Source organism: Abrus precatorius, unplaced genomic scaffold (genome assembly GCF_003935025.1).
Source record: "Abrus precatorius isolate BTA unplaced genomic scaffold, Abrus_2018 Scaffold8, whole genome shotgun sequence".
In the NCBI taxonomy this organism is placed as follows: Eukaryota; Viridiplantae; Streptophyta; class Magnoliopsida; order Fabales; family Fabaceae; genus Abrus; species Abrus precatorius.
In genome coordinates this window covers 33,424,576-33,438,483 of record NW_020874428.1, presented here as the reverse complement: position 1 = coordinate 33,438,483, position 13,908 = coordinate 33,424,576, and the positions used below count along the sequence as shown (strand labels likewise).

General features: G+C 30.4%; 1 protein-coding gene across 2 annotated transcripts; it reads left to right on the top strand.

Annotated features, from left to right (window-relative positions):
• The first annotated feature begins 3,407 nt into the window (after positions 1–3,407).
• Positions 3,408–5,936, top strand: LOC113847391 (small nuclear ribonucleoprotein E-like). 2 transcript variants are annotated; one of them, XM_027476476.1, is made up of 6 exons: positions 3,408–3,593; positions 3,673–3,699; positions 3,807–3,869; positions 5,338–5,419; positions 5,496–5,541; positions 5,677–5,866. In XM_027476476.1, the coding sequence occupies exons 1-6, from the start codon at positions 3,552–3,554 to the stop codon at positions 5,684–5,686; spliced, it is 270 nt and encodes an 89-aa protein (XP_027332277.1). In that variant the 5' UTR covers positions 3,408–3,551; the 3' UTR covers positions 5,687–5,866. The 2 variants fall into 2 exon arrangements, with proteins under 2 accessions (XP_027332277.1, XP_027332278.1); XM_027476477.1 differs by having other exon boundaries at positions 3,414–3,593; positions 5,341–5,419; positions 5,677–5,936.
• Positions 5,937–13,908: the final 7,972 nt, after the last annotated feature.

Sequence of the window (13,908 nt, the reverse complement as noted above, 5' to 3'; positions counted from 1 at the left end):
AAGAATTTCAGTAAAAAAAAAATATACTTCATTTGTTTGACTAGAGAAAAAAAATAATATTGTATATTTGAAGTGGTCAATAAAGTTATTGAATTAAGAATCATTTTGTTTAATTGATCTAATTTTTTTTCTCTTTTTCAAATTCTTTAGTTTTAGATGAAGCTAAAATTGAGTTAAATAAAATTTTAATTATCTCTCCTTCCCTCCCATTCATTCTAAAAAAATAAATTAAATATGAAAATGCGGTAATAAATGAATTTGTATATTTAGACTGCTTTATCACGAGAATATTAATTCATATATATATATATATATATATATATATATATATAATTTGTAATGCTAAAAAATATATGCATGTTTTTCTTTAATTAATTATATAATAGAATATTTTACTTTTTTGGGTATTAATACTTAAATTATTATTAAAAAATTTAATGCAGTAATGTAAGATCCCATTGTATTAACGTGTATGTAATTAATCTACTTAATAAAAAGTTTTGTACTTGAATCTCATAATTGTGTGTAATTTTTTTTAAAATGTATTGTAATCTCTAACCTTGTAAAAATATTATTATTCAAGTATTATCAATATAAAAATGTAAATATATCACCAATAAAGTATAAATTAAATAAAATTATTATTTTTTCAATTATTCTTCGGTACACCTATCATGAAAGTGAATCTTAAGGAATTTTGCATAGAGAAAATAAAAAGAGATGAAAATAAATGAATTATACTACATAATTTAAAATAGCATACCTCTCTTTACATATTATACAGTTTTGTTAAACATATTAACAAACTAAATAAAATAAAATTAAATAAAGAATAAAAGGTGTTATACAAGAAAATAAAATTTAAAATTTTAAAAATTGCACGAGACATAATAGTATAAAAATAAAAATGTTATATTATGTTTAAATTGATTAATTTTCCATTCAATAACGAAAAAACATGTGTAGATTTATATCCCTGACAAGTTAAGCAAGTTTTTCAGCTGAATATATTTTTCATCTTTGTTTCCCATATCTCACTTTTGTGATCTGAATACATGGTCAAATTCATGAAAATTCATTATGTAAACTAACATTGTTCAATTTTTTTTCTTTTAAACTATTATCCCAAAAATAACGCTTAATTAATATGAGATAGTTTATGCCACTTAGCTTGTATAATTTAAGGTGCATTCAAATATGTACTTTAATTAAATATTTATTTAATTATTAATTTCTTATGTAAAATTAAAATAATTTATTTTAATAGGATAATTATATCAAAATAAGTTAATAATTTTTTATAAGAGTTATAAAGTATAAGTTATCTATAAAATTCTTTAAAAGACATCTTATTCATAAGTAAATATATTCAATAATTTAAGATGTATAAGTCACCAATTTAATTGATTTCGATGAATCACTTGTTTATTTTTTATAAAGATAGGATGAAATATCATAAATTTTGAAGTTAATTACATTATACTTTTATAATTTTATTCTTTTAATCTACAGTTGAATTGATCTTTCATTTTTTCATACGGAACATATCTTTCATAAGAAATATTCAGCACAAAATATATAGAAAAGTCAAAACATTTGGTTTAGTACATAAACATGGCAACATATATATAGACCGACAGTAATAAGGTATTTTCGCGGAAAGATAGATTTCTTATATTCTTATGGTGATCGAAGTTACATATGTTATGTGATTTTTTGTCAATGCAGACTTTAACATTCGGGACTTTGACCTACCAACCAAATGAGAACATCTTCCTTTCATCTCACTCTTTAGCTCTCGCATTGATTTATTCTATTACTAATTAATTAAGCATGTTGACTAATATAATTAAGTTTCTCAGAGCTAGTTAATTAGCAACGTTTACTTCAAGATTTTTTTAATTTGGGTGGATACTCCCACAAAAGGATACAAAATAGAGAAATTAAATCTATCGTAGAATGTCATATATTATTATAAAATGTAAATTATCAGTCATCCACGTGTCCACATCATAAAAGGAGTTTTGAATTGAAATGCCTGTTAGGTTGTGACACTTCCAAAATAAACTAAAATACATTGCTTGACAATGATTAACTGAGGAAAACAATGGTGTTTTGCATTTTAATACTTGGGAGAACGGCACAAGGTAGGTTCACCAAAGTTACATAATGATAATCATATTGCATGCACCCATCACCTGTCACTTCAAAATGTCAAGTCCATTGCTAGGAGAGTGTGCATCTGTGTCGATCTATATTATATATAGTTTTGCTCCTTCATTTTCTATATTAATCTTTGTTGATTAAAATATTAAAGTGGATTAGATTTTTTGTTCGTTTCGTTAATATTCTTTGAATTGAGACGAAGGAATTTGAATCTCCTAAAAATATGGTCTAGAATTCAATTCAAAGTTTATACACATGAACAAAAAAAATCTTATGGCCTAGAAAACTTTATTTTATCATGGAACCAATCCTATTGTTTTTTTTTTTTTAACCCTAAGCTCCTGCATGTCATTTGACTCATTTTATTGATCACTTTGTATATATCACCAGGATTGATGTGTGGCTTATACGTATCCCATGAATTAATGGTTACGGACATACTTAATTGACTTGTTATTTATCAATTGTTGAATTATGATTGTTAAAAAAAATTGTGCAGAAAAATTGAATGATTAAGGTAATATCATGCGATATGGTAAGACTTTCTTTTAAATAATATATATATATATATATATATATATATATATATAAATTTATCCATCAACTTGAATGACTTATTTATTAAAATTGTAAAAATATAAATAAAAAAATCAATAAATTTCTCATATATTACACAAATTATAACAGTAATAAAAATAAACAATTTAATTTATTAAAAAGAAAATTATTTAAACTAAGAAACATATTTTTATTGATATAATACATAATTTTTTTAATTAAACTACTAATTTTCAAATATCAAATGATTATTCTAAAATTCAAATAAAAATAAAAAAGTAAAATAAAACAATAAATATATTTTCTTTTAATAAAGAAAATCTGATTATTAAATAGTAATAATTTAAATTAAAAAATTTAAAATTGAGGAAGGGATTATAAAAACAAATGATTTAAATTGAGACACATCATATTTATTGTTGTGCCAAGATTTCAATTTTACAATGAGCTATTTTAGAGAAAAAATTATACGATTTTTTTATGTCAAAAAAATTTAAACGATTAAAAATATTCTTTTATTGGCATAATTTTTTATATGTAATACTAACTAAAATATATAATCTGTCATGTAATTAAAATAGACTGCATAAAAAATTATGATCGAGTTATATTGATGCATCAGCTTCATCAAAAGGAAAAACAAAATAAAATTAAATATAAATGCATACGCTCCAAATTTTGAAACATAATAGGGGTTTCCCATTATTTTGTTCCCTGTTTAAAACCCTCGGTGAGGGAATTGCACATTTCTATTGCTCACTCTTTAGGGTTTAGCTCTCGCGTTTACACAAACTACCACCCTCTCCGTGCAATCGTTCGTAGCAGCCATGGCGAGCACCAAAGTTCAGAGGGTTATGACACAGCCCATTGTACGTTTCTCATACACTCTTTCCCTTTCGATTTTGTTTTGCTTTAAACCTAACTTCATTCCTTTTCTGGTTTCGTCAGAACTTGATTTTCAGGTTTCTTCAAAGCGTAAGTCCTACCCACTCTCATTTGGTTCATAATCCCCTCTTGCCTTTCCCTAAATTATTTCTTCTATATCTAACTTGCTTTTCTTACTCTAATTGTAACTTGCGCAGAAAGCACGCATTCAGATTTGGCTCTTCGAGCAAAAGGATTTGAGGATTGAAGGCCGAATCATTGTGAGTGTCGTTTTTAATGCTTGTTTGTTACCTGGGTGCTCGTCAAAATTCTCTTTTAAAATGTTTTTCGAGGAGATGGAAAGTCTTCACCGAGGGGGAAGACGTTGTAATATTGTTTAGAATTGTTCTGTGATTATCGCTATACTGGATTGTGAGGGAATTTAGTTATAAATGGCCGTGTTCTATTGTTCCGTTTGCAGTTCTTGTCTGTGCTAGAGTTATTTTATTATTATCTTAATTGGTTGAGTTGTTGTGCTTATAAAAACTACTCATGAGGCACACGCAATAATATTGCTTATTGGTGTAGATAATTCTTAGGGCACTTATTTGTTTTGCTTGCAGTGATAATAATGTTATTTATGGTTGATTTTAGCTAGTTGGTGAATTGATGAGGGTGAGGCCGTCTGAAATTCATTTTATGGCTCTACAAGGACTTGAAAAAGTTGACCTGAGATTCCAATGAATTGTTTACAAAATACTGAGCCTCTTTCTCATAACACTACTTAAATAATGGGATTTTGATGTCCTGAATTGTCTTTAACTATCTTCTCTGGTGCGAAGAATTAAGTAGTCAGGTTTTTGGCAAAGTTAACCATAGCATTGTACAGTGCAACAAGGCTCTATGCAACAAAACCCTGTTGTGTGGGAGTCTCATATTATTCCCATGTGGCACATGCTGTACGACATGCCCTTAGATGTGTTTCTTGTAGCATGGGCAACATTCAAAATGGTACTAGTAGCTCAGAGAATCTCTCTTAAAACATTGTGATATAGTCTTGTTATTTTTCGTATTCCTAGAGCACCGAAAATCAAAGACTTTAAGCCTTGTTTAGGGCACACCATGAACTTGAGACCTCTGACCCTCTGGCCACACATTTTCCTTTCTTTCTTTCCTTTCCCCCTTTCTTTCATATCAGAATACTGGCCATTGCTGGCAGCAGATGTATTTCCAACAGGCTTGAAACCTCCTACCCTGTTTTAAGTCTTTTTGATAAGTTTGTTCCCCCTATTTGTTGCCCCACCTGTATGGATATGGATACACATGCCACTTGGCAGTATGACTGGCTGAAGAGCATGCACATTTAGTCATTTCATGTGTTAGGTTGATATAGATATACTTTTTCTGTGCCAATCATGGGACGAGAGGAAATGGTTATTGGTTTGCATTGTCTAGAGAATCTTGAAAAGAATTGAAAAATTGAGGATGAAAAATCCCCTGCTATTTTTCCAGTGTACCCTTAAAATTCCCCAAATATTATTTATTCCCATGTTGTCCAAATTGTGTAGATTTTCCTCATGCATTGTGTGATATGATCTCATATTTGTTGTCTTCGGGATATTTTGTGAACTTTTTGGTTCTTTTGGGGGGAGAAAGATGGTGGTAGTTCTTGTAGAGGCATACCGTTGTTAAAAATATTAATCATCTGGGCAGTTATTTAAGGATTATATGATTTTGTTGTTTTTAAAACAGGGTTTTGATGAATACATGAATTTGGTTCTTGATGATGCTGAAGAAGTTAACGTAAAAAAGAAGAGCAGAAAGACATTAGGTATGCTACCGTTTCTCAAATTTTGTTCAATTTGTCTTTGCCACTTGTTCATTTTCTGAAGGATTTTTTTTATTAGGGAGGATCCTTCTTAAGGGAGACAACATAACTTTAATGATGAACACGTAAGTGAAATTATGTTGTACTTTCATCTTTCTCATGATTAACATTTAAGTGAAATCAAAATAATACTTTTATCTTTTTTGTGATTTTCTTGCTTTTTAAAAAATTAAGTGAAATATTTCTCTTTCAAATTTCAGGGGGAAATGATGAGCACTCTGGGACAGTTGTATACTATAATTGCTATCCACCGAGACGATCTTTCCCTTTTAGTTTAAATACTATTTCCCTTGTAAACATTTTGAATATGTTGCATGAGAAATATTATCATGTATGAAAGTTTGTATTTTTCATGCACTGGTTAGACTCTTAGTTGAGCTGCTTAACATGTGTGTTATAACTTTTCTCTCATTTATTGGCTTTCTCTCCTTTTATCATGCACAATTAATATATTTTAGGTTTTAGCAACAGAGTTTATGGTGGAACCAGTTGGTAGATGTTTCTTCTTGTCACTATCTTTTAGTTCTCTTGCACTCTTTTTTCCTCTTAGGCTATATTGTTTCAAGGGAATTGGAATGGAGGAGAATGTAGTGGAATCTTATTAGTTGTCATTGTTTGAATTCCTAAAAGGATGGAATTGGGCTCTATTTCATCTCATTCCATCCGATACCCAAGTTTTCTTCTGTAATTTGGGAGGTATAGGAGGATGGAACCAACTCTCTCTCTCTCCCCCTCTCTCTTAATAATTATTAATTGTACTCTTGTCTTTAAATCCTAAACAAAGTGCAAAGTGGTAAATGTTATCCCCACAGTTCATAGTTGCTGGCTCCTTGCTTTGTGGCTTTCACAATATTCACTTGTTCAGGCTTTTGATTTCTGTCTCCTGATTTTCAGCTTCTTCCTTGGCAAGGTAGCCTTCATTTCTCATTTACTAATTTTTCCAATCCTACTTGATGTATCCACTTCATTTGTGGATTTGTTCTTGATTTGTCTCTCCATCCAATCACGCCTGCCTCTCTCATGTTTGACATTGCTTGTATTTCTGTGTGATTGCCGTTACTCCTTTGTGTTTATGAGCTTTGGCATATTCCCTGTAGTCACTGTATCTGACACTAAATTGTTCAGGAGAATAAGAAAAAGTTACATTGTGATGCAACAATTTTATAAGTATAATCATTACTTTAATTTGACAGGCATGATTTACATAAGCAAAAATTGGAGTAAAATTATTTCCATAAATTTCTGTGACAATTCCTTTCAGTTTTGCATTCTGTTCACACTTGGAAATGAATTTCTTGATGTATTCATGGCGTTAATGTATTTGGGTTGTAGCTTTTTTGTCTACCCGATTCATCTTTTGGTGATAGTGTGATTTTTGGGTTGTTTTGGTGGTTGTGGCATTTTGTGCTTCTCACTTGAATTTAAAATGTTTTATGACATTGGTTTCAAGTAATTGGTTCTTTTGAGGGGAAAAAATCATTTTGATTTTTTGTTTTTCTGGTGGGGTCGTCCTGGCATCAGGGAGTGAGCTTTATTTTTTGTGGGTATGTTGTTCCTTGGAAATTGTTTGGTGTTTAAGGTTTATAATGGGTTGGTGACAGTGGACCTGTTACAGTTCACTTGTTATTTATCTTCAAAGTGAAGCCTTTTTGTAATTTCTGTTTAGTTTGATAAGCTTTTCACACTTTTTACAACTTAGTAAATTTATCGGCCTTCAGGGTTTCAACATCAATAAGATTCCTTCGTCCTATTCTGCTACTTGATCGCTTTTCTTTTTTGGATTGTACGTCTGGGAGAGTACCTTTTAGTTTTTTCAAGGTGAAGTTGCATGCCAAAATCATAGTTTCCTTGTATGTTCCAAAGGACATAAACATGGTTATGCAAGTGAGAGGCGGTATCTTATGTAGAACAAAGCCAAACTAGAATGATATTTATTTTAGAATATAAAAAATACACAATTTCTCGTCACCAATTGTTCAGAATTATTTACGTGTTTCTTGTAATATTCATTACCAATTGTTCACAATTATTCACATTTTTCTTGTAATATTCATTTTTAAAATACCTTTACTTTCAAGGTTAATCTTTCTCCTCATTTTAAAAAACCAGCCCTAGTTGTTTATAGAAAGTTGCCCCCAAAATCTTTCTTTTGTTTGTGGAACAAAGAACTCTTCAATTTATAACACATTGAGCCCGGAACTTGGAGAAAGAAAAATCGACAACGGTTTTAACCCATTCAAAATGGGTGGGGTACTGGTATATAGCTCAACAAACGAAGAGTTTTAAAGATGGTGTTGCTAAGATTTCAAAGATCTATGGGTGTCCTCGTGCGTGAGGATCACACGTGAAGTTTTGTACTTGCTAATTCCTCTCATCAGCGTTTTTTCATATCCTTCTCGCACTTTTATCTCACATGTGGACGTGATAATTTAATGGTGATTATACATGAAGGAGGTGAGATGGGTTTTTTTGGCATTGCGTACAGATAGAGGGGTGATATTAGTGAGAATGTACTTCAATATTTAAGGGTGATTTTGAAAATCAAAATTACAAAAAATAAAATAAAATGCTGGTGTAAAAAGTAAACTCATTAGAATCTTTTATATAGTTCGTTGTGCTGGCTAGTTCATTGACTTTACTATGAAAAATGTGAAGTTGGAGTAATTAAGGATATGTTGTATGTTTTTTAGTTAATTAAAAAATATTTAAATGATTATTATTAATGGAGTGTTTTTCTTTTAAACACGAATATAAGAACTACTAGAAAAAGCTAAATAAAACTTATATTGTATAATCGTTTTTTTTTTTTAACAAAACTTGTTAAAATTGGTCCTAAGCTCCGATGTAACCATGTGATAGCGGTTCCATAAAAACTAAAATTTTATTCTCAATTGGCTAACTTTGCTAACAGTGTGTATGATGGTCAACTCCACAGAACTTCAAATTAAGCAATCTCTCGTGCAGAGATCTTTTTTCTTTTTCTATTTTGTCAATCATTCAGACAGTTGTCTAGTACTATGTATGTGTCAAGAAGTTTTTTCCCACTTGACCCCTGACTTGGGTGGTTGGTTGTTAAGATTTTTGTTATTATCATTATTATAATAAACATGAAAAGGAAAGCTTCTCTTGGCACGTCACAGCTTAGAGCATATTTTATTTGATGTGATCATATTTTTTAGTATTTATATTTATGAATTGCAACGTTGTAAGAATATGACTGTTTAAGCCTTGTATCATGGATCAAAAAAAAAAAAGCCTTGTATTTAATAGTTTTTTCGCGGATTGGGTGTGCATTTGGTTGGAGTGTAAACAAGTCAGCTTACTTGGGTTTTGGAGGGAAAACAATATAAATCAATCAAAATTAATGGGTGAGTTTGATATGAATTTGAGAAATAAAAAACTCGAACCAAATTAAGTCGATGAAAATGAGTCGAATTAGTTTAGACCATCAAGTTAACAATTTATATATACTTTTAAAATCGTGATTAGAAAAATTATAAATTTTATAATAGTTTTTTTTTTTAATTATTTGGTTTACAATAAAAATTTGCAAGTTATTTAAAAGGTCTTTAAAACCTAATAGACAAGTTCTTTTAGGTAAATATAAATAGTACAATAAAATAATAGTATCATTAGATAAGCACGTATAATAACTGCTGTATTAACTTCGTAATATATTGTTGAAATTATATACTTATTTTATTAAGGTTTAATTTTACTGATTTATGTTTAAGTTTAGATTTATTAGCAAATTAAAATGTAATTTTTTAAATCTATTTATAACTTATTTTTATAAAACAAGTTTTTAAATAAATTTTTTAATTAAATTAAACTTTTAAAAAATGAAGTCTTAAAAAGCCACCTACATCAAATAAAAAGGCTAAATCTAACCCTTGAATTCAATTGCTCTGAATAAGCTTAAATGTTCTCTCTCCGACTCCAACATTAATATACACAACTGTCTTAGGATAAGAAAGGTAACCCCAGAGGGTATTCCGTATTGCAAAGACAAAAAAAAGTGAAACAGAGAGGAATAAAGCGGTATTTATCGTCATCCTTAGGGCGCAACCAGGATAGGATGGGTTGGAGCTATGGAGCTTTCATATGATTGAGACACATCAGAATTGTATGCGTCTAAAAGAGCTCGGAAAGGTCGCTTATATGGGCAGGAAAAAATATCGAGGGACAAATCCGTAGGGCATTCCAATTTAACTTGTGTTAGAGGTAACAATGAAGGGTCCCATAATTAAGGCCCTCTCAATGAACCATTGTCGTCAGCTAGCAATTTATAGCAATTTTTATGTCTCCTCATCACCAAACATGTGTGCTGTTCATCGTTTGTTATTTTCTACCCACTACTCATACTGATCATCCAGTCATCATCCACATATATCATATCCTGTGGAATCACTCCATTTCTTTAATTCAGCTTTGTTTTATTTTCTTTCTGTTGTTTACTATGTAGTACCTTATATTCCTTATCTTGGGAAATGTTACATATAGGACACGGTAAGATCAGAGAAGGTGGTGCCTAGTGTCCACCAAAACCACACCTGAGTGGCTAGGAGAGATTTTTCTTTATGTGCCATATATGTAATCACGCATTCCCATTTGTCATTTCATAATATTTCCTAGTACAAATCCTCCTGAAGTGACAAGGCTGTGTGGGATTTTTACTCGCCTATTATTATTTTTAGTGAGATTATGCCATTTTTCTTGGTAAGGCACAAAGAATATATTACTTTGTTCAGTCTAGTGGAGGGCATGGTACCAGTTCTCTTCACTGCTTACTACTAGTGGTGAAATGATTGCAGGGAAAATTTTTATTCATGCGTGAAGTGAAGTTGTTGAGATAGCTACATTGCAGAGGTTGAAAACGGAACCCCGGAATTGACCGTAAGTGCTGCCATGCACTTTCCTGGGTTCTGATGCTCTTTCTTTTAGCCTAATATGAAGTGATCATCACCATATTCATCATGGCTGCATGCCCATGGAGGGAGATGATAAAGGGAGGGATTAGAATTGAGAAGGGGTTGTGATGAATTGTTGATGCTGATTTACCCAGCAGTATATGCTTATTACCATAAATTAATCTTCATGTGACCATTAATCATTCAAGTGTTTTTGCATATAAAATAGATTAAAAATGAAAGGATTATTACATAATAAAAAATTTCACAATAGTAAGTCAGCAACTTAATATAGTATTTAAGGGTATATAAACAAAACAACTATAAATTAAAATTGTTAATATCTTTTTAAACAATAAATCACTCAATTTTATAGGTCGGTCTCTCTTTATTTACTAACGGTGATTTTAATAAAATAATTTTTTTAAAGCTTAATAAGCTTGAAACTTTTAAACACGATATTTAAAAAATAAAAGATTTAGGTAAGAAATCAAAGATGGAAAGAAAAGAGTGACCACTTACCATGACCACCATCAAAACTTATAGTTTGCCCTTCCTATTCTTAATATGTCTCATCATGTTGGCCAGAAAAACGACATCATGTCCTACCACGGTTATTCACAATCTCGTGTGGTAGAAGCAAAAAAACTTGGTTGTTTCTGTTTATTATTCTCACGCTTTATTCAGGAGATTTTTAGTCTGCAGCAATAATATCAGCATCGTCTCCACACTTGTCTAGTGCCCTATTTTTTGTGAAACAAGCCAACCACACTCCTCTACTAGATTTGGATTAGCCAACACACCCAATTGGAGTCTGAAAATAGTGCAACATGAAATGGTGCAAAGTGGAACATGAAGTAAAATGAATCATCATGCATAACATTATTAGATTTGTGTGCCATTGGAAGTTAGTAAAAAAAATGGAGGACAACCTCGTGTGTCAATGCCGACACCCCCATTACCTCTCGTCAAATTTAGAATCATTGACGGGGCCAGGATGCCACCAACACAACATTAGTGCTCTTCACACTCAGCTTATAACTAAGTAGGTGATTCTTTTCATTGGCCCAAATGCTCTTTAGCACTAATTTAACTTAATCGACTAATAATCAGCGTTTTGAATTGATCGCGATTTTTGGATCGCAATATATTCGCAAACAAAAGCATCATGTAAATCTTGTTTAGCTAATGTGTAGAACTGACCTGTTTCATACTATTAAATATTGATCAATGAGTGTCTTTGTTTGGCCTCTCTATGAGGTACGTAGGGCCAGCCAATGTCCATCGTTTTTACTTATGATTGCCCTTATATACATCATGATATTTAATATTTCCTAAAGATGACATAAATGAAGTTATATAGGACCATAACTACAATTATAATATAATCCTGGAAATCATAAAAGTCTTAATGTTAAGTTATTGTTACAGTTACAAACCGCAGTTTAAAACACTGAAACTACTGTAGGATGTTTAGGTGTTTAATTAATAAATACTTGCATCACATCAAAATTTACATGGCCAAACAGTGAGATTCTTATATTGTATAAATATTATACTACGTTACTGAAAGAAAAAGTTGTTCACAACACATAAGATAAATGACAAATAAGATATTATTAAAATAATTACAAAATTACATAAAACACTACTCTTAAACGAATTTATTATTTCAATTAATTATTTTATCATAAACATGCTGTGTTTTGGTTCTATTCCAACGATATTCCCCAATTGGGTTTGATTCCGCGAAGTCATGAAATTAAGTTTAGGATCAACGAGGAGTCGTCACTGGGTGCAGGGGAAGCTTTCAAGCAGGAACCTCATATTTTTATAATAAAGCGGCTACAATCGTTTCTGCTATGTTAGGGATTAGAAGCAATTAAAGAATAGTTGCACACCGCTTAGCGCCATTAAATAAATACTCGTTAGCTTACCAAATTAATAAATGACGTGACATTTTATATCGATTAAGCAAATTTAGATTAGAGATGAAAAAAAGATGTTGGGACCAAAGGTTCACTGTGTTACATAGTTCCTGTCACTTTTGTCATCCTATTCAAATATTCTTAAGAAAAATATATTTTTTACATCTTTTAGGATTTCATATGCGTTGAGAGAGAAAAAGAATGATAAATGATGTGATAAAAATAAGTATAAAAATGTTATAAAAATACAATAATTGTTTTTTTAATAGATAATACATCACTTGTAATTACTTTTATTTTTGGAAAAAGCACCCGTTTTTTGGTAAAATTGGGAATTAAGTTCATGCGATAATGACTAAGAATATACTTTAACAAATTTATTTATGAGAAAGAAAGATGTAAAATAATTATAATAAAATTCATCATTATTTGTGTTAATTTTATGAATTTACAAATAAGACATTATCCGAAATAGCTTTAAGTGTACGGTTTGCAGCGCGCACTTCCTGTGTTACGTTGGCAATTAATCAATGATTGAATTGTCCATCTACTTTTACTGTAATAGTCAATAAAGTTTCTAACAAAACATGACAGCAGAACATCTCTTCCATTAGAGATGTCATTTGTACTTTTCAAGGTAGAGCTGCTGAAATGATAATGTGGCAAATGGAGGAAGTTAGTTTTTCTTTTTAGTGTAGTTACCCTTTTTTTTTTTTTATCTCTTTTTTCTTTTTGTAGAACCCTAATCTCTTGCGTTAATAAATTGGTCTGTAATTGAAAAAAATCAAATAACGTGTGGGGTTTGTTCAAATGGATGATAGAGCGGTCTACACGGAATAAGGACCGCAACACTCGGCGTAGCTTCATTTGTATGCTATATATCTAAGAGTTATGGATCAAACGTGATTGTGGATCCGGCATCAAGAAATTAACCGTGTTTATATTGCTAGCAGCTGAAAGAGTGCAAGAGTTGAAGACAAATTACTTTTTCATACTTATATATGACATATATTAACACATGACTCGAGTATTTAAGCTTTTAAATAGTAATTATAAATGTAAGATTAAAAGAAAAATTGGTAATACATGATTGAATTAGAAAATAAAAATCATTTAAAAAATTAAATAAATATGGAAATATCTTGAATTGAACTGGAAAGACATCGATGTTTTTGACTCCTTTGCTTCACAGTTTTGTGGCACTCCCTGTCTAATTTTCTAGTCATTATCTGCTTTCCCTTTTCATTTAGTCAGTTTTGCTATCATTTTTCCTTTCTTTAGTAATTGGCATATAGTGATGGTGTCGTATACTCATATCTGTTTATACAATAGAAAACTCTAATTTATTTTTGAGAAATTTGGCAGCAGTCATATTAGTTGTAGCGAATGTAAAATGTAACTTTGTCTACTAAGAAACAAAAAAGTTGGTTTCTTTTTCTTTTAAAAAAATGAGTCATGCACCTATAGTGTAATATAATCAACAGTTAAGTTGTTAAAAAATTAAGTTAAAGATTTTATATTCTCAAAAACAAAGTTATTCTTACGGATTTTATTTTAAGGGTGAATTTGAAGTTTACTCGTTTTCTCATTTTCA